The 20,335-nt window shown below is 44.3% G+C and overlaps 3 protein-coding genes across 5 annotated transcripts; all 3 read right to left on the bottom strand.

The window, feature by feature from the left end:
• Window position 1: 1 nt before the first annotated feature.
• On the bottom strand, window positions 2-1,109 carry LOC116198611 (photosystem I subunit O). Its single transcript, XM_031528802.1, has 4 exons — window positions 950-1,109; window positions 794-866; window positions 501-680; window positions 2-309 (listed from the first exon to the last, which is right to left on the bottom strand). The coding sequence occupies exons 1-4, from the start codon at window positions 1,038-1,040 to the stop codon at window positions 219-221; spliced, it is 435 nt and encodes a 144-aa protein (XP_031384662.1). The 5' UTR covers window positions 1,041-1,109; the 3' UTR covers window positions 2-218.
• Window positions 1,110-1,682: 573 nt separating this feature from the next.
• Window positions 1,683-6,503, bottom strand: LOC116198487 (small RNA-binding protein 11, chloroplastic-like). 3 transcript variants are annotated; one of them, XM_031528645.1, is made up of 4 exons: window positions 6,230-6,401; window positions 5,692-5,760; window positions 5,501-5,607; window positions 4,947-5,422 (listed from the first exon to the last, which is right to left on the bottom strand). In XM_031528645.1, exons 1-4 carry the CDS (start codon window positions 6,348-6,350, stop codon window positions 5,306-5,308), a joined length of 414 nt encoding a protein of 137 aa, XP_031384505.1. In that variant the 5' UTR covers window positions 6,351-6,401; the 3' UTR covers window positions 4,947-5,305. The 3 variants fall into 3 exon arrangements, with proteins under 3 accessions (XP_031384504.1, XP_031384503.1, XP_031384505.1); XM_031528644.1 differs by lacking the exons at window positions 4,947-5,422; window positions 5,501-5,607; window positions 5,692-5,760 and adding exons at window positions 1,683-3,238; window positions 4,615-4,740 and having other exon boundaries at window positions 6,230-6,494; XM_031528643.1 differs by lacking the exons at window positions 4,947-5,422; window positions 5,501-5,607; window positions 5,692-5,760 and adding an exon at window positions 1,683-4,740 and having other exon boundaries at window positions 6,230-6,503.
• Window positions 6,504-14,336: 7,833 nt separating this feature from the next.
• Window positions 14,337-18,912, bottom strand: LOC116198581 (mRNA-decapping enzyme-like protein). Its single transcript, XM_031528768.1, has 8 exons — window positions 18,604-18,912; window positions 18,455-18,495; window positions 18,205-18,254; window positions 17,698-17,842; window positions 16,896-16,952; window positions 16,246-16,372; window positions 14,990-15,466; window positions 14,337-14,628 (listed from the first exon to the last, which is right to left on the bottom strand). Exons 1-8 carry the CDS (start codon window positions 18,760-18,762, stop codon window positions 14,572-14,574), a joined length of 1,113 nt encoding a protein of 370 aa, XP_031384628.1. The 5' UTR covers window positions 18,763-18,912; the 3' UTR covers window positions 14,337-14,571.
• Between the last annotated feature and the right edge of the window lie 1,423 nt (window positions 18,913-20,335).

Here is a 20,335-nt window from a genome sequence, read left to right as displayed (position 1 = left end):
GTAAGGGAAAACCTGTTCTTACTTTCTGTCTCTCTTTCACTTCCATAGAGTTTCCAATCGACAGACAGAGCAAGAAGAAGAACTGAACGGCCAAATTGGAATTTAGACGAAAGTTCAGGGGCTGAATCATAAAATTTGCCAAGATTAAGGTACATGTTTTTGAAGCACAAGGAGATGAGGGGCTAAGAAAATATACAGAGAGATTGTCGGATACATTCTCAGAAGTAGTCCTCGGTCCTGCCCTTGAACCCAATCTGGCCGAAAGTGAGGCAAAGGAACAGCCCAAAGTGCCATGTAACCATCCATAGCCTGCCCATCGTAATCAAATTTAGCGATGTATATAAACATTTGTCGATATTCGATTTAAGCATCCGACGATCGGTACGGGAAATGGAAAAGGAATCTTATGAAATCGCCATATACATTTCTGGTATCTCGTATCAAACACGGTAAAAGGAAATGAGGTTGGAGACGGGAGAATGTGTATATGTCATATATACCAGAACTGGGAAGTAAGGGGGGGGCCGGTTGGGAAGTGGGCAAGCTCGGCGCCGATGCTCTCAAAGAAGAGCCCCGTCAAGCTCTTCCCATTGATCGCCGGGATGCTCGACGGAGCGAGCCACCCGATCAGCCCGAACCCTATCACGTTGAAGTCGGTTCGCAACCAGTTCCTCTCAAAGCTAACAATCAATAATATATCAAGTCAAATTTCCGTCATCGTACGTATAAGAGCCTACTGAATATCAGTTGACTCAATTGAAAAAAGTAATATACATAAATTAAGTATGCTGACCATGTGAATTTTCCGCCGGAGGCACGGGCCACGCTAAGAGGATTCCTCGCCCTGACCGGAGACCGGACGAGCTCTACAAAAGAACCAGAATTACGCATAGGTTAGCTAAAGGACGTCGAAAACAATGCCGAATCCGAGGCGAGGCCGGTTAGTCACCTGAGGCAAGGAGTGCCGGTCTCTTCCGGGATGAAAGAGTGGCGGAGCCGAGGCCGAGGACTGCAGACGGAGCGGCGGAGGTTGCGGCCATTGTCTCAAGCTGCGGTGTGATCTGAGAGTCTGCGGTGATGTGGCAGCTGCGATTTCTTTGGAGGGAAGATATTGGTTCCGTGGAAGATAGACGGGAATTCAACGGATGGGCTTCCCGTCAATCACGGCCTGCCACGTCAGATTTTCATGGATAAGTGCGGGGCCCACTCGCCAACCGAATTGGTTGTCCAATCAGGCCGTTCGCCCGGGCTCGTATTGGGCCGAAAAGTGGCCCATTTTCCTAAGCTGGAGCTTCGAGTTGGGCTTCATTGTGCCAGCCAGCCAGCCAGCCTGCATTTACTTACACAGTCGAGGCCCAACATGGTGTCCGCCAGGTACACCCGGCGTATGCACCCTTCGACTTCCTTCAGGAGCCCAAGGACACCTATGGCCTTGGATCAATATGAGGTCGTCTGATCATCAATATTGATCTGACGGTTCCAGTGTCGTCAAGAACGGTATGCCTCATGGACCTGAATAAATTGCGGGGGGGGGGGGGGGGGGGGGGGGGGGGGGGGGGGGGGGGGGCTTATCTTATCACCCTTCAGATCAACCTTTGTGAGGGTGACCTGATGAAATTCGGGATGGCGTTGATAGAAATTCTCAACTTGCAGTATTACACGGAAGTATGTGATGTGACTGATTTAACAAGTGAAAGATTGGTTTCTCCCATTTATTTCGTGATGATCAAGTCGATCCACTCACGTGCCTCGCCCACGAAAGGGAAACAAGAGAGACCCCTTTCTTTTTTTTTTTTTGCTTTGAAGCTAATTGGGAAACAATAGAGACTCCTCACCTGTCACTACCTTAAACGAAATGCAATCACTATATGAATAGACACGATATGAAGGAAGTAGTAAAGGCTGGATCGCGTTCTCTCTCTCTCTCTCTCTCTCTCTCTCTCTCTCGTACAATATCATATTCGACATGATGAGTTAGACATCAAACAACTTCTAAATTGCATCGATGAAACTCGGGCTGATGATGCCGATGGTATTCTCCATGTCAAGGTTATTCTGTCCTCCCCGGCCCTATGATCCACATCTTCTGGGACTTCTAGTACAGCAAACCGAGCCTGAACCTTTAAGCCGACTTACTTAACTCGTGCTGCAGCTGAACAGACCATGCAGCCAGAGGAAGAAACTCATGGCGATGGCGATCCCAACGCCAATGCAAGCCATGTCTGCGGCTCTCTCCCACCTCCGCCGCCTCTCTCTCCTCTTCCTCTTCATCTCCTGAAACTCTTCAAACCTCTCTTTCATGGCGATCCCTATTCCTCCTGCACCTCTCCTCACCTTCAGACTCCTCTTCTCGCCCTCCATGGCCTCGGCTAAAATGACCAAACTGCTCTTGCCGCTCAATCCTCTCCCTTCTATGTCCTCCATCCTCATGCTTACCTCCACCACCTCCATCCTCCCATCCACCCCACGTCTGCACACGAGCGTTGGGCGACACTCCACAAACTCGGACTCTTCATGGTCACCCCCAAGAAAGGATGAAAACTGCAGCTGCGCTACACCTAAATACAGCCAGTCCCGACACACTGATACAGGCTGGGGGCTTGGTAGATTGACTGCTCGTTTATAGGTTGGGTCGACGAGGATCCAGTTCAGGGTCAAGTTCTCCTCCAAGTGCCTTATCATGTTCTCGACACTTTGACTCGCGTAAGGTATGGGAGTCTTAATGGACTCTTTTGGCTCGAGCAGATCAATCTGGAATGTGGTGAACATGAACCGGGGAATTGAGGTTTCAGTTTCCTGCACCTTTGAGAAGAGGAGGTCACCTGCGTAGAATATATCTATAGCAGATATCAACTTTGAGGGCATCTTTAGAGATGGAGCGAGAGGACCGCTGGGGATGGATGGTAAGTGGAGGATCGGGTACGAGTCGGAGTAGAAAGAGCGGAACCCCAACGGGAAGGTGGAGATGAGGTCGTGGAGGCTCGGGTTGGTGGTGGAGGGCCAAGTGGATGCACAGATGTCGCGCCACAGCTCATCTACTGAGCAGATGGTTCGGAGCTGGGAAGAAGACGAGGCAGCAGAGGCGAGGCTGGGGCCGTCAAGGCGGGAGAGTATATGGGCGCGGATGATATCCGGGTGGAGCAGGGTGAAGCTGCCACCACTACTGTCGCCACAGGAAGGGACCGGCGGCGGCTGCGGTGGTGGTCGAGAACCGGGAATCATTCCGCTGAGAACCTTTCTGTTCTAGTAGGGAAGGGTGTGAGTGGATATTTTTCGCCAAAGCAGGCGGGAATTTATAAGCCATGAAACTTGAAAGAGTCGACCAAAATCTTAACAAAGAATGGGTTAAGTAAAAATATTATCTAAACAATTAATTAGTTCTAAAAAAATTAATTTATATAAAGAAATTCCCATTTGTTTCGTCAAACAAATCCATCTATTAGATTTAATGCTTTGGACTTTGGCCTGTTGTTTATTAAGGTTGTATACGGCCAAAGGTAGATAGATACAGAGCGTCCAGTCCCCACTAAGGCCACTACTACTACCACTAGCACAAGTACTACTCCTACCACTAGCACAAGCTGACGATCGACTTCGTCAAGTTTTAAACAGAGTAGAGATGGACCCGAGAGGGTCTATGGGTGGCAGTGTCCCCCAAAAAATGTCACGCCTCGAGAAAATTTACATATAATTTTTTAAATTTTGATAAAATTTCTTATATTCGCTTCGTACTTTGAACAATTATCTTACTATTTGGCCCCACTAGGATCTTGCCCACCTAGGCCCAAATCCTGAGTCCGTCCTCGATAGTTAGGTATATTATCTCTTCAATTTTCTGTTGCTTCATTCACTATTTGATTAACATTTCGATTCTGATAGTCAAGCTCAAACTGAGAAAAATCTGATTAAGGAGTGACCTACCTAACATGTGCATGCAAAATCTGATCCAAAATGACCGTGAGAAAAGAAGGAATACGAGCAAGGAGGAGTCAAGAGGTGGGACCAGATTCCGAGCTCTGATTCGTGTTACGCAGCCTTTAATTGTGTTACAAGGCAAGGTCACAATGAAAGCTTCAGGTAATCACATCATGAAACTGCATAGGATGTGAATTCTTTAATCTAAAACCTTAAAAGACTTTATGATGAGGCCCCAAAGAGGACAACAAAGCAAAGCAAAATTTTCTTGTTAAGCCGTAATTTCAATCCATGTCTAGCTAACAAGGGTATTAATAGCAAGCAAAGCACGCTTGCCATCTAGAATCTCATCAAACACGGCACTCATCAATCCCTTCTGCTCTTTCTCTGCCCTAGGCCCCTAGCATACTAGTCTACATAAAATATACGGAGTTATAGTAGATTTCTTTTGTTTTTTTTTTCTCGTGAATTTAAAAAAAAAAACACGCAGCATATATTTCTGAGAAACAGTTGCTAAGTCTAATATAACTGAAATGACGAAACAAATACTGTTTTATCTCTCAATCAGAAGAAACATAGCATCGGTTTAAGAACTACACAACTCTTAACTTTTCATCAAATAAGGCTTTGAATCCAATTTGCAATGCTAACAACATGACAAGCTTATCCGTGCACAAGTTACAAGCTTATGACGCTTACCAGACATGCCAATTCAAGCACTGCTTGCCTTCCAGTTGATACGCGTAGAGTCTCAGATGCGCTGTTCAACATGTGGGATCTTCACCTTTGTCAGGATTAGCGGTGACAAAGGGACAATCCTTTGCTCTGAGGTAGAAGACAGATTAACCTGTGATTAATAGTTTCCTGTAGTATGCCACATAACTCGAAATGTATAATTTTCAGTTGTCGTCATAGAGAGATTGCAATCCACCATTATCTATCATTAGGTTGGATCATTCTGGCTGGGAAACATACTTTCCATTGGATGATTTAAATCAGCGTAGAAAACAAATGGAGGCAAAAAAGTAGATTAAGTCCAGAGATCTAGTAAGTTGCCTCAGTAAAGATTGACCAAATTACGCCACGTCGATTGTAGATACAAGATTCAAGAGTATACAGATCCTTTAGCAATGCATCACCAGTGAAGTGCATTTAGCTCCAACTCTCACAATTTTGAAGGGGAACAACAATGTCACGATTTTATCAAACCTTGATGGTAGGAACTACCATTATCTCACCCATCATGACAGAATTTCCCACCATAATTTCCTCACGAGGACACATTTTATATACACCAAACACTGAAATGATGCCCGACTAGTCACTTTAACTGAAATTATTTCAGTGAAAACCTTTCCAAACTGGAACGGTTGAAGTCTACAATCCAAAGTCACTCGTCAACTGCAGGCACCATGGGCTCAGGGGGTCCTCTTGCAATTGGCATATCGGAATCAAAGTGCCTTATGGGTCTTGCCAAGTCAACAAAGACGACACGCCCATCCAGTAACTGCAGGAAAATAAAGGTGTTTCTCTAATCGAATGTCAAGGAACTCCTTAAAGTCTGAAGGAGAGGATTTGATGTTACCTTCCCATTCATATCATCCAAGGCCCGGACTGCATCATCACTCGTCGCAAAGGCCACATATCCGTAGCCTTTCGACCTCCCATTATCTTTATTCCTTATGATTGAAGCTGCAGAAGAGAAGCGGTTACTACGTTCTTATAAGGATAAGGGACTGCGCATCAAGGCTTAAGGTGACAGTGACTTAGGACTACCTTCGACGACTTCCCCATATTTCCTAAATGCTTCCTTGAACGTAGCTTCAGTGGTGGAAAAAGATATACCTGCTCGAACGTAAGCAAATTTATTACCTCTCAGTAGTTAGCGAGACGACACTTTGCTAAGACTAACACTCATGGATTGCATTTGCAGTGGAGAATACAGCTTCCAGTAGTGCAGCATAACTACATACTTCCAGAATAGCTCCATCGGTTTTCTAATCTCCAGAACGTAACACCTAAATTTGTTCTAGGCTCAACACATGCTAATTTCGCGACGTATCAATCGAGAACGCACTGAAGAAGACTGAAGGAACAATCATCACAAACAATCTCGAAATGCAAATGCGTCATCAGCTATAAGACGCTGAGGATTTGAAACGAATTTCTCGCTCTCTCTCTCTCTGCAGAAAAATACTCGTTGCTGCTTTTGGACCCGTAGTGAAAGAGATAGAGGTGGATGACACCGATTAGAAGCAAAGACGAAGCGAACGAGAAGTGCGGGTAGAAGAAGTTAGAAATGAGAGGAACCAACCTTTGACAAAAAGCCTGGTCTTGACTCCCCGGTGGAAGATGAGCTGAGCCGGCGATAAACTCCGATGCATCGAACTGACAGGTTTGAGAAACGAACTGCAAATTCTCCTGAAACCCGCCATTTTGGAAAGAGTGTTGGGGCAGAAAGCTCCGCTTGGGAGGTTGAAGAAGAGGAGATTATAGCAGAGGAAGTAACGAAACCTGAGCGAGTCATTTGGGCCTTCTTGGTTATGGGCCGAATTCACTTGGGCCGTCTATTGGGCCCATTTGGATAACCGGTAGGGAATATATGCGTACTCTTTTCTTTCATCACGATTAATTTTCGAGTTTGATCTTTGCCATATTACCGATCGATGGCATCCGTTAGGCCGAAGTACGTTCTGGGTTGAACGATGATTACGGGCAGACCGTGATGATCACGCCGTCAATGCCGTTGGAGATTTTCAGTCGACAGTCTAGTCTAGACCAATCTGAGCTGACGGTTCGAACCCAGATTTCAACCCGGAGCCCATCGGAATGCATATGTTTCCTTGTATAAATACTGTTTTCATGAGACCCCTCGAGGCACGGCTGTGCAGGCCCAGTCCCATAAGTCGTTCCAACGAGTCCTTAATCTATTCGACCTCCAGCTACACTGTTTTCGACTTTGCCGTTGTATCGGGTAACGCATTCGAGATTACCAAGCACCCGCCAGATAGAAAGTACCACGATACAAAAAGTATTTGATGGAATATACCCGTGTTTATCACCGACCCTACGTAAAAGAGAACGTGGTTTTTATAATGTGAATGCGCTAATTAGTCGGCTATACAAAATGGGATCATAAACCCATATTTCAGAAGGCCCGGAGTTGAAAAATTCAGAAGGGCATTTCAGAACTCTCTCCTCTATTGAGAGCTCTCCTCTCTTCCCTCCTTTGGAAGCTCAGCTCCCTTCTTCCTTCTTCTTCTTTCTTTAATGCACTGATGCTTGGATCTTCAATGGCGTCACCCACCCCCCTTCTCCCACGCAAAGCTTTCAATACTCTTAAAGCCAAGATCTTTTCTGATCTTCCTTCTGAACATTCCTCACCAACTGTGTACTTCAGCACTAAAATGGCATTTACGAAGCTCTCTAAGTCCGATTCAATCCCTCTATATCCTCCTGCGACACCAGTAACTCTCACTGCCCATCTTGCTCTCATTCCTCCCCTGACCCCACAAGACACTCCCCCACCGAGCATAAAGATCACAATGGACCCTACTGACCTCAACATCAACCTGGCAGAGATGTTTAACGCCCATATGTCCATGGCTCCAACCGCTGAGGTGCTTGATCTTCCTGCCAATGATGAAGAGGCACCTGATCCCGTCCCGCTCACACTCTTAGTCAAGCCTTTCGGATTCAGAATCCCTCCTCCGAAGCTTATCATCCCACGCCTCATACAGATTTGGGCTGCGAAGAAGGGTGTCTCAATAATCCCTGATGACAGAGATAAAGAAATATTGGTTTGCCTCTTCAGGGACCAAAGGGACCTCATTGCAGTAGAAAAGGGAGGGGCCTACCACGTCCAAGGCGCCCACATGATGCTGAAAAGATGGGATCGAGCCCTCCCGTTCGAGGAGATCAAGTTCAATACCGTTTCCTTCTGGATCCAACTCAGGGGAATACCTCCAGAGCTCCTCTCGCACCAGAACATCACCCAACTCGCTAAACAAGCCGGCTCAGTGGTTCAAGTGGACTGGAAAAACAAAGGCAGTGTCCCCAAGTGGTTCGTCACTCCACGTGCACTGGTGAAAGTTCCCACAACTAAGCCTATGTGCCCGGGGTACCTAATTGCCAGAGGAAACAATTCGGCTTCATGGGTTTACTTCAAGTATGAAAAACTCGCAACCTTCTGTTACGATTGTGGTACCCTAGGCCACGAACAGGGGAATTGCAGCTCATACCAGCCGATTATCCCCGATAAATATGGTCCATGGCTCAGACACGACCCAAAGAACGACCTCCCACCACCTCAGGTTTCTGCCGTCCCTGACTCTCCCCCTCCAAACACCCCCTCAGGCGTGACCGAAACCGAGCCCAACTGCTCTCCGCACACCCCCTACCTTTCCCCCAAACCCCTAACTCACAGAGGCGACACCGCTCCCAAGAAACCGAAATTCAAAATCATCTTCAACATACCTGACAATCTTGCAGCCTTAGCCCCTGATTTTGACGTCCAATCTGACACGGAGGATGGAGCCATTGCTCAAACCCCTTCTCAGTCCCCTCTGCCTTCTGTGTACGACGGTGAACAGAGGAATCCTAGCGAACTTTGCCCCAGATCGCTCCTGGAAGGGGAAGCCCAGAAAGACGGGCCTGAAGAGGAGGCCCAAGGAAGCCCATCTCAGCTGGGCCGAGCCTGGGATTTTACGGACCAGCAGAGCAGCCCAATGGACTCCCTTTACTTGGGAATCACCAGCAGCCAGGCCCACGATTACTCCCCAAAGGGCCCAATTTATCCGGCCCATTACTCGCCCGATTTCAGCTCCCCTTCAGCCAACGCCTTTTTCTACAACCCACTCGCTAGGAAAAGAAAAATCGAATTTCCCACAATAGAGCCAGTTAAGCGAGCTGCTCCTTACACCGCCCCCCCAATAGAATGGCAATATCCCCATGGCAGCAGCCCGATCTGCTCTATTACGTTGAGGAGATGGAAGATGGTGACTCCCCCAATGACATCCAAATGGCTGAGGAGGCGAGCCCAAGCATGCCCCCAACTTATCCATGAGTATCCTCGCTTGGAACTGTCGAGGAATGGCAAGAGACCCGACAGTTCGCGCTTTGAGACTCCTCCAAAATAAACACCAGCCCAGCATAATATTCCTATCCGAGACTAAAATCGATTCTGATCGATGCAAGAAGCTAGCTCGGCGATGCAAGATGGACGGTATTTTCTCGGTGGATGCTATAAATTCAGTAGGAGGACTATGCTTGCTTTGGAACTCGGAACTCAAGGTACAAATCCTCCAACACTCTTCTCATTATATATCAACGCTATCATTGATCATGCTATTTTACCTGCCTCTTGGTGTCTTACTTGTGTATATGACCCCCCCATATGTTCACCTAAAGTATAATTTCTGGGCTGATCTAGCCAACATTGCTACTGATATTAAACGCCCTTGGATGCTTATTGGTGATTTCAATGAAATTTGCTCCAGCAATAATAAGAGGGGCGTAAAACCCTTTGTTTCCTCAAGCCGCCCCTACCTTGATGATTTTATGAGCTTCTCGGGCTGCATTGACCTAGGTTTCAGTGGAAATCCTTTTACCTGGAGAAATAAACGATCTGGTCTTGCTCACATCAAACAAAGACTTGATCGTGCTATTGCAAATGATGAATGGCATCTCTTGTTTCCTAAAGCTGGTGTTCTGCATCTGCCTAGCATTAAATCTGATCATAACCCTATACTAGCCAAGCTTTGGATGGATTCTACCAAACGCCCCAAACCTTTCCGTTTTGAAGAAGCTTGGACTCGCGATCCAAGCAGTAATGAAGTGATTCAAAATGCTTGGAATTTCGAAATAAATGGCTCAAAGGCCTACCAATTTTCCTCCAAACTTAAAATCATGAAAAAGGATTTGAAAAACTGGAACAAAAAGTGCTTTGGCCTTTGTGATACTAAAATTGCAGGCATCATTGAAGAACTTGATGAACTTCAGTGCAATATTCCAAATCCTATAACTAAGCAAAGAGAGGACTCTCTGCTTGCTGAGCTTGATGAGATTTTGCTAAGGAATGACTTAATCTGGCGGCAAAAAACCCGGGAACTATGGCTAAAAAATGGCGACAGAAACTCCAAATTCTTCCACCTCTCCACCATCATCAGACGGAGGACAAATCACATCGCCGCTGTAAAGGGAGAAGGGAATCAATGGATAGAAGACCCTGAGAGCATCGGAGAATATTTCCTTAAAAACTTTAAGGACCTATTCACCTCAACCTCCCCAACCTTCCCAGAAGACCTTGAAGGATTAGTGGAACCTATCATCACAAATGAAGAGAACATCCTCCTTACCTCCATCCCATCTCGTGAAGAGATCACCCATGCCCTAAACTCCATACCAAATCTCAAGGCGCCTGGACCAGACGACATCCCTTCATTAGTTTACAAACACTACGGCAACATCATCAAGCCACTCCTCACATCGGCAGTCCAAAGCTTCTTCATCTCCGGTAAAATCCTCAAGGAATGGAGCAACACCTTCATCACTCTTGTTCCCAAATCCAAAAAGGCTTCCACCTTTAAGGACTTCCGGCCTATAAGTCTCTGCAACGTCTGTTACAAAGTTATATCCAAAGTCATCGCAGGAAGGCTCAAGCCCTTACTCTATAAACTAATCTCGCCAAATCAGATTGCCTTCATTGAAGGAAGATGGATTAATGAAAATGGACTTCTCGCGCAAGAAATCATCCACACAATGAAGACATCAAGGGCTCGAAAAGGCTGGGTCACCATGAAGATTGACTTAATGAAAGCCTTTGACAAGTTAGAGTGGAGCTTCATAATTACAGTTCTTAGGCAATTTGGCTTTCATGAAAAATTCATCGCCTGGATACACCAGTGCATCTCCACCTCCGCAATGTCCATCCTCATAAATGGGTCACCACACGGATATTTTTCCCCAAAAAGAGGTCTAAGACAAGGTGATCCAATCTCCCCCTATCTTTTCGTCATTTCCATGGAGATATTGTCTCGTCTCATGTACAGAGCCGAAGAGCAAGGGGCCATTAGAGGAATCCAAATCTGCAGAGGCGCGCCCAAAATCTCTCACCTAATGTTCGCCGATGACCTACTAATTCTAGCTAGAGCAACCACCACCGACTCAAATAACGTCAAGAATATTCTTGATAAATTCTGCTCATGGTCGGGACAAGAGGTCAACCTCGCAAAATCATGAGTTTACTTCTCAAAGAACACCCCAGCCGCTTCTCGCAGAAATATCAAAGATGCAATGGGAATGAAAAAGCTCAAAGAAGACTCCCGCTATCTTGGTAACCCTTTCCTTATCAAGAAGAAGCGAAAAGATTCATTCCAATTCATTATTGATAAAATCAAAAACAAGTTATCCTCTTGGAAAGCTAAATCTCTATCTTGGGCGGGAAGGGCTACATTAGTGAACTCAGTTATCTCCTCAACCCCCATATACACAATGTCCTTATTTCGGCTCCCTAGATCAACTCTCAATGAGATTGACCGAGCTACAAGTCGATTCTGATGGGGGAACTCAAAAGAAATAGGACATACCTTCACTCCAAAAAGCTGGACCGCTCTATGCCAGCCTAAAGCATTCGGAGGTTTGGGCTTTTGAAGGGCTGAAGACTCCAATCGCGCCATGCTTTCCAAAACGGCTTAGGCCCTCACCTCTAACTCAAATAGCCTAGCCTCGCGATTAATGAAGGCCAAGTATGGGAGTCCCCTAGCACCAAACCAACGTACTCCAGCTTCCACTTCAAGCATTTGGAAAGGACTTCTATGGTGCAGAAATACGCTTCAGGCAAGTACGTGTTTCTCCATTGGGAATGGCAGTTCCACCTCCGCATGGCACGACCCTTGGATCCCAGGTAATCCGTCCTTTAAACCAATCCCGAGTATAGGTATACAAGTCGAACCAAACACCAAGGTACGTGACCTAATGCTCTTCCATCCCAAAAGATGGAACACCCCTCTGCTCCTGAATCTCTTCGATCAAGCCACGGTAAGAAATATCTTGAAAATCCATATCCCTCTAGAAGATTATGGTGATTCAATTGTATGGACTCCGTCCTCTTCAGGATCGCACAGCGTCAAATCTTTCTATCTTCTAGACTAGCACCACAGATTCAACACCTCCCAGACCACAAACTGGAAAAAGCTTTGGAGCTTAAAGATTCATGACCTCCTGAAAATCCATTTATGGAGAGTTGCTAGTGAATGCCTCCCCTAGTTCTCTCAAAGCGATACTCCTTGTTCGCTTTGTCGTACCAGTTCCGATAACTTTGCACATCTCTTTCGAGAATGCATCTTTTATCGTGTTACTTGGAGGGAATCACCATGGGATATATGCGCTGAAGCAATCCCATGCATAACGCCTGCTGATACTGTCAACTTCATTGCGAATCCTCCTGTTTGCATTTCTCGCCATTTGACTAACAGCTTACATTTCTCTCTTTATGGTTCCATCATTTTATATCATCTCTGGTCTCTAAGAAATGATGTCTTGTTTGCAGGACGCATTGCCGACCTATCCGAATGCCTTCGCAGCATCAGGCGCGCTTTCACAAAATACAGCACCTGTCGGTCTCCACTGCCTCATTTTGAGCCCATTTCGGGATCCGACCAGCGAGAAGAGGAAGCAGGCAGTCTCTCCGAAGAGTGGAACTTCATACACACTGATGCTACATGGACCACAGAAAACGCTACCCTTGCAGGAACTAGAAGCCAACCAAACATGCCCATATCACACTCATGGATTTCTAAAGCAGAAACGGCCTCTCCTCTACAAGCTGAAGCCCGAGCAGTCTTGCTCGCAATCTCCGTGGCGCTTGACCAAGGATGGCAAAAGATCTGGATTAGGTCGGATGCCCTGCTGCTAATTGACGCTATCATCTCTCCGCATCGCTCCCCTTGGGAAATCAAACATTTAGTCTCCGACATTGTTAGATTATTAGCTCTTTTATGGGACTGGAAATGTACTTGGACTCCACGCTCGGATAACTCTCAAGCTCATGACTTAAGCCAACTTGGCAATAAGTCAAATTTTCCTTCCTTTTGTATGTTTGAGGGTTATCCAAAATTTGATGTACCTTCTATGAATTAATACAACCCCTATCTTATTTATCAAAAAAAAAAAAAAAAAGAAGGCCTGGAGTTGGAGAACAGACAAGGAGGCGATTAACGCTTCACTCGTATATTTTCCATGACTCGTGTGTGTTTACGAGTGCTCGATACACTGGGTCGATAAATCGATTGTCCTGAGAGACGAGCAAGCCGACACCGATCAGAAAACTTTCTGATGACAATAAAGTTATCCGTAAAACATACATAGAAACACAACAGCTCTAAAAGTGCTTCACTTAAACATTTGCATCTTGACAAGTAACCTGAACAAGCGCTAAAAGTGCTTCTCGAACTGTTATCTTTCCTTACAACGGGCCCGTAGTCGGCAGCGGGAGCTGAGGTGGGTGCGAGTGATGGTGGGAAGGTGCTGGCGGAGGAGACGGTTGACGGATAGGGGCACCGTATGGTCGCTGTAAGTTACACCGGAGGATGGAGTGGAGGGGCTGTGGGCATGGATGAATTATTTTCAGCAGTCAGCACCATGGATTTCCTCAAGGCATCACTGTCCTGCTATATCTTCACCTGAAGTAATAACTTTCGAAAGCTTTCACACGAATTCGTATATAAACAAGCGATACCTGCATATATATTATGTATTTATGTACGTTCATAAGTGTTGCGTGATAAATATTTCTCGGGACCCCGAACCAACATCGTCAACGAGGACAATGAACCAACATCGTCAACGAGGACAATAACGCAAGGGAGCTTATACTAGCTAGAAGATCAGGATCAACTTATGTACCACCCCGGCCCTTTTCTCCTTGTGAAGTTCGCAGAATTGTCAGAAGAGAGAGTTTCTGCCCCAACATTTTCTTAGACCTCCAGACCCTTTGCACGCCTAACGTCGATCTCCCAACATCATCTTGATTCTCCTATTTTTCCTTGTCTAGGATTATTTACTGCAAAACGAGGTTCTTGCTTGGGTTCAGTTTCTGCCAAATTACAAATCTATGATACATCCTTTGCGACAAAGCATGTTCTGCTTTAGAGATGATTAAAGACAGACCGTTATCTTCAGCCGGGCTATGTTTGTGGATGTTTTTCAATCAACAGTCCTGGCCGATCGCAGATGATGTTTGAGCCAGCCCCGATTATGAACTGAAGCCCACCAGAATGATTCTATTTTCTTGTATAAGGTCTTCACGATCCCTTCGACCCACAACAACACGTCTTTGACTTTGCAGTCGGATCGGGTAACTAGGTCGAGATCACGAAGCACTCGCATGCAGAGTACCATGATACAACGAACGCATTCATAAGTATATACTTACTGTAATGGAATAAACCTGTGGTTATCATCGGCAGCACATAAAAGAGAATGTGGTTTTTAAATGTTGAATGCACTGATTAGTTCGCTATACAAAATGGGATCATGAACACATCTTCCAGACGGCCCCAAGCCATAGAAGAGAGAGAAGAGAGGGAGAGTTAAAGAAATAGAGACAAAAATTTTCCAGCAAGTAGAAGGCGATGAATGCTTCACTCGGCTGTTTGCTCATGACTGGTGGGCGTTTAAGACTGCTCGATAGACCATGTCGACGAATTGATTGTCCTGAGAGACGAGCAAGCAATACCAATCAGAAATCTTCTGATGATTACTAAAGTTGTCCATGAAACAAACAGAAAATCATAGTTCCATGAAAAGCCAAGATGAAAACAATGACATTTGCCTCGACATATACTCAGGTTCATACTTTACATTAGCTATCAGATTCATCAAATGATCATCTGTTTTGTTTCTTGTTAAGCATTGAATTCCTAGCGATGTGACAGAAATTAAACACCCACTGACCATTCCCAAGGAAGGAAACTTTGTTGATCTGTTGAAATGCAACGGCCCCGCTTGTCTCACTCCACATTCTATAAACACTAGCTCTAGTTAAGGTTTGCATCATATCAGAGTAAGAACTAACCTGGACAAGCACTAGAAGTGCTTCTCGAACTTTATCTCTGCTCGCAACAGGCCCATAGCTAGCAGAGGGAACAGGGCTGGGTGTCAGTGATGGTGGAGGTGTCGGTGGAGGAAAAGGCTGAAGGATAGGGGCACCGTAAGGTCGTTGTAAGTTCACGGGAGGATGGAGTGGAGGAGCAGTGGGCATGGATGAGGAGACAGGTGGCACCATCGCATTAGAGGATGAAGGGGGTGAGATAAAGAATGAGGGCTTCACGAGATTGGTGACCCGACTATTGTTGCTCCCAGAGTCGATACTATCAAGGAGTGGAGCCTGTGGGGCGGGTGCTGATAAAGGAGGTGATGGTATTTGCAGAGATGGTGCAGCAGGAGAAGGGACAGCAGGTGCCAGGGAAGGTGGGGCCATTGTATTGGGGGAAGATTGGAAAGGCTGTCCACTGATGGTTGTGCGCGGAGCATTCCCAACAGTCAAAGCCGACTGCACGCATGAGAGGAAACAAAACCTTTGTGATAATCCACTAGATAAAACAAAGATTTAAACTGCGAAAGCAGAGCGATACGGATTTTTGTTTAAAGAGGACAAACAATGTGCAAACCCAATTCGGATTTCTATCACTGTTGCCGGAACAACACCAAACATTATAAACATCAACAGGAGTACAAATGACTTAGGCTTTGTTGGGGAATGGAGTCGAGTTTAACTCCACTCCGTTCCAACTATAAATAATTATATTTATTTGGGGTAGTAATGATTGTGTCGTTGAATTATAGGAAAAAGTGGAAAAAAGTGAAGAATAGTTCAGAGAAAATAATAATTATATTGTTGAATTGTGAAAAGAATAATGAATAGTTGAGATAATTTAGTATTAAAAATTGAATTGAATGGTTAAAAAAATTGAAGAAAAAGCAAAAAGTAATGATTGTGTTGTTGAATTGACGATAAGTAGAGTAGAGTTAAAAAAAAAAAACTCCAAAACCAAACATGCCCTTATCATCCTTAGAATTATGATAATCTCAAATATTTTCAGCGTAATGGATATCCTCAAAGAACACTATTCTTTCAATAATGCCATTCAAAATATTCTAAGCATCACAATACTGCTATTATTTTTACCTGATCTAATTGTTTTGAAAGTTTTCACACGATTCACTACCAGGCATTAGCTGCCTGTTTGTCATGCAACACTATACACTCATTTACCTGGTTTTCCCACTATACAGTACTAAAGAGAAACTGAAGTTCATCTTAGAACATACACTGAAGAAGTTCACAAAGGCTGGATCGTCAGGAACATCTGGAACACTGGAAGTAGCAGGTGCTGAGGGTTCCAGAGGGCCATCCATAACTGCCATTGTAGGGACTGCTTCCAGTTCCTCAAACTCACTGTAATTGCAACAACAGTTCAGAAGTCTGTAAGTTTATATATGCATCATGCAGAAAGCAGATATACTTGAAGCTTCTTGTTTCATGATACAGCTGTGTTGAACTCTTAAACTATTCTATAAAAGTGAGGTTCGGTATAGGGAATTTCAACATCGCTAGTGAAATTCATGCATTCGGAAAGGCATCTACATATAAGCCAAATTGATTATTACAATCAAATAAGATGCTCCAAGGACAATGAATTGGAAAACCGATGAGTAGTAACAAGAAATTGTTGATTCAAGTTCCAGCTAGCACAAATAGAAAACCTCATTAGGTAGACAACCTATAAGGACAGGACACTCAACTAAACCTTTTAACTTGCTCCTTTTTTAAACCTGCGCTCCCAAGCAATTAATGCTAAACAAACTTTACAGGATTCGCAAACCAAACTCACACGAAAGAGAGAGAGACTTGGGGGCAGCGATGTTTGGAAATCTCTACGTAAAATCTCTATGATTTGGTCGGAAGAAACCACTCATACCTTTTCGTTGAAGATAACTTTGACTTTTGAGGAACTTTAGAGTATGCATTGAGGATCCTGGACGTAAAATAAATGTAAGAGTTACAAGAGGCCACCAACTCTGGAGAAGCCTAATTCACAAATTCACAGGCTGTATTTGAAGTTAACAGAACAAATCAAACAGGATGGAACAGACAAGCCTGATTGTGTTGTTCAAGAAAAAGAAGCATGCAAACATATACATATATACATATATAACAGTCTCTAGTTTCTGGAATTATAATCCCCACAACAAGTAAAGGAAAAATAGCAATTTACTTAAATTGTCACATTCAATAAGCATCGTGCAACACACAACAAATTACACCTCTCCATCTAAAGACTATTCTTTGTGAATTCAAAACTGGTTCTATTTATGATTTAGCAGAGATAAAACTCCAATTTGGAAATTATTACCCGATTTCTAACCATAGCTAGTGAGAAGTTCAAATATAGACATAATGAAAATGCCTACAGAGTGTATCTATAAAGATGCCAAACCTAGCTGACTTTTTCTCAATATACATATTACAGAAATTTCTTATACAAGGTTGACAAGCATCACCACTATCTATATGTAACTGGTCTTCATACCTAATACCTAAAGTCTCAAATAGCAGCCTATCCTAACAAAAGAGACCTGAGAAAAATAGATCACCGCACGAGATATACCATTCATATGACAACCAATTTAAGATCTACCAAGCTTTGCCAGGCATATCGTCAACTGAAAAACTCTAAACTACATAGTTTAGCGCATGAATTGCCTGTAAACAAACAATACCTGCTAAAAAGATTTGCAACCTCTTCGCATTCACGAGCATTATAGAACCAGATCCCATTCACCTCCTGAGCAGCATTTCGATATAATAAATATGGGACCTGGACTTCAAACTCAAAATCACCTAAGAGATTCTCCACCAAATTTTCTGAAGAAACAAGAGGCTAAATGTTAAGTACATATAATGATGAGAAGGTGATGCAAATCTAAAGTCTCCAAACTCCACATAAATTACTCAAATTTTTCAGCATAGCACATATTGAAATTGGACAAAATTTCACCAATTTAAATATCAAGTGCTAAAGGTCAAATAGATGGGACCAAGTGATTGCGAATGTTATATGATCCGGATGTTCTTATGTATCTCTTTTTATTCAACAAGTCATGTTCATCAGATCTTAATCTACGCAATGGTATGGTTCTTCACATAACTACTGAACTCATGGCATGACCTGATGAACTCACAAAAATGATATATATATATATAAGGCAGCAAATACACTAACTAACCTGCATTGCGGCGGTTCATTACAATGAACTGAAACCGAGGTTGTGTGTTCCTAAACAGAAAAAAAGTGAAGATCACTTGTTTTATTCCAATTGGATGCTAACATTGCACGAGAAACTGCAAGTCAACGGCTCATTACTATAATTTAACTATGCAAATAATCCAACTCCGAAGATGTCCGATCGGAAACATTTTCCGATTATACCCACACAGTGAAATTCAATTCCACGGGATCAGATAAGCCCAACTCACCTCTTGACGACAAACAGAGAACCTTCCACGTCCTTGCGACTCTGCAAAGAACGCCAGCCAGACAAAAAATTTCACATCAGACACGACACGAACAATTAGCAGCGGAAGCCGAGTATGAACATTGGGAGGTTGGGGGATGGGAGACGGACCCACTGGCTGGTATCGATGTTGAATTCGTAGAAGGTGACGTGAGCGGCGGTGATCAGAATCTCCTCCACGAAGGGGTCCATCCGCTGAAGGACGGTAAGGTTTAGGAGCTTCGTGCTCTGCTGGTCGAGGTTGGGCATCAGCTTCCCGCCCTGAGACATCTCTCCGTTCCTGGGAATTCTCCGAGGAGAACAACAGAAAAACCCTCGACCAGAAACCCTAGAAATTGATTTTTTTTTGGGGCAGGCAGGACTTCCTCTCCGACAGAATCAGAAGAACCAGAAGCCAGCAGCCAGCAGCCAGCAGCAGAGAGAGAAAAACAGGAGATGATGATGTGTTTCAGGCGGGTGCGGTAGTTGTCGGATCCGGATACCCGGAATATTTCGGGTTCGGGTTTCCAAAAGGCCAATCTACCGCTCTATATCTATATATTATGCAATTTAAACTTCTCTTATGATAGCTCACGAGAACCCTCCCTTTGATTGATGAGGAGTTTCCATTCATAATTATCAATTTTTGGACGATCGATGATAAGCATCCCATGTATATTAATATATACCCTTTGAATTTCCGCAATTTATTTTATGTATTAGATGTTTTCAACGAGATTATAATAACGGTTTGTTCGTGTAGATGTAATTTGTTTTGTCGTAAACCAGGCATGGGAGCCCTTTTGGTGACAGTCGAACAGCTGATAATCCCGTATTTTGACATGGTCGAGTATGTCGTACCGGATGGGCTATCAATATTTGGATTTGGATAATTGATCTGAGTGAATAAACCCTCTTAACAATCATCAGTAGATCTTGATCAATCTCGATTACAATTGGTCTTTATTAGGATTGTTACTGTTGTAACACATGCGACGACGACGTTCTTTGTATCATCGGAATCACTCAACTGCGACAGACACCGCTATCGCAAAAGCGTGTGGTGTTGTTGTCACGGCTAGGACCTCAGTTGCTACAGGTCCTATATATGTTGCTGACAGTCATGGTAGCATGGAAATTGGTACCTGTTAACAGCTTCCCATTAGTTGTGGGTTCTCAAAGACAAACCGAGCCTGCAAACGTGAATTTCCCGTACCCAAAAGGGTGCTGAAAACCCGATACGTTGAGTACGGAAAACCCGATGCCATTCCATTCATAGGGTCTAACAGGATAGAGGCATCACATCCCTATGTTGCAGCCCACGCAAATAAGAAAAGATCGCCATAAAGCCGAGAAAAGTTGCCTCAGATAATTGACAACCATAGAACTAAACCGAAGAGCATGAGAAGAAACTAATTCTAGAACCGAATCGACCGACCCAGAACCTACACTTGATCGGTTAACAAAACACACTCTGGTACATAAAGAACAAGCTCATCCACCCCTAGCAGAGACCAAGAAAATCATGCTGAAGTATAAAGTAGATGCTAAAAGAATGGAATCGTAAAATAATCGAATCAATGCATAATATGGGTTTCAGTGTCGGGCCCAGATCGCCATGTTATGCAAAAACACGATGGAAAACTCGCAAACTCAGAAACTCGCACAGCAATCTTTTTAACTCTGTAATATCGAATCAACGAGATTCTAATTCAAGCAGCACAGGAGCCAACAAAGACGCTCCCGTTCTCTACAAGCAATCGACGACAGAGAAAATCGGCGCTGTTAAACTTCCCAGGAAAGAACACAGACGAGGATTGACACACCCACCCACCTCAATGGAGCAGTCGTGGAAAGCTAGCCG

This window comes from Punica granatum, chromosome 3, assembly GCF_007655135.1.
Source record: "Punica granatum isolate Tunisia-2019 chromosome 3, ASM765513v2, whole genome shotgun sequence".
Classification (NCBI taxonomy): Eukaryota; Viridiplantae; Streptophyta; class Magnoliopsida; order Myrtales; family Lythraceae; genus Punica; species Punica granatum.
Note: the sequence above shows the minus strand (reverse complement) of the source record. Positions and strands in the feature narration are given on the sequence as shown.

Coding starts and splice junctions, on each gene's coding strand:
- LOC116198611 (XM_031528802.1), bottom strand. CDS start 1,040: ATGGCCGCAACCTCCGCCGCTCCGTCTGCAGTCCTCGGCCTCGGCTCC. Junction 867..949: donor ACCGGCACTCCTTGCCTCAG/GTGACTAACCGG, acceptor GTTCTTTTGTAG/AGCTCGTCCGGTCTCCGGTC. Junction 681..793: donor TCCGGCGGAAAATTCACATG/GTCAGCATACTT, acceptor ATTGATTGTTAG/CTTTGAGAGGAACTGGTTGC.
- LOC116198487 (XM_031528643.1), bottom strand. CDS start 3,222: ATGATTCCCGGTTCTCGACCACCACCGCAGCCGCCGCCGGTCCCTTCC.
- LOC116198581 (XM_031528768.1), bottom strand. CDS start 18,762: ATGTCTCAGGGCGGGAAGCTGATGCCCAACCTCGACCAGCAGAGCACG. Junction 17,843..18,204: donor AATGAACCGCCGCAATGCAG/GTTAGTTAGTGT, acceptor TTGTTTCTTCAG/AAAATTTGGTGGAGAATCTC. Junction 14,629..14,989: donor CACTTCTAGTGCTTGTCCAG/GTTAGTTCTTAC, acceptor CTCGTCTCTCAG/GACAATCAATTCGTCGACAT.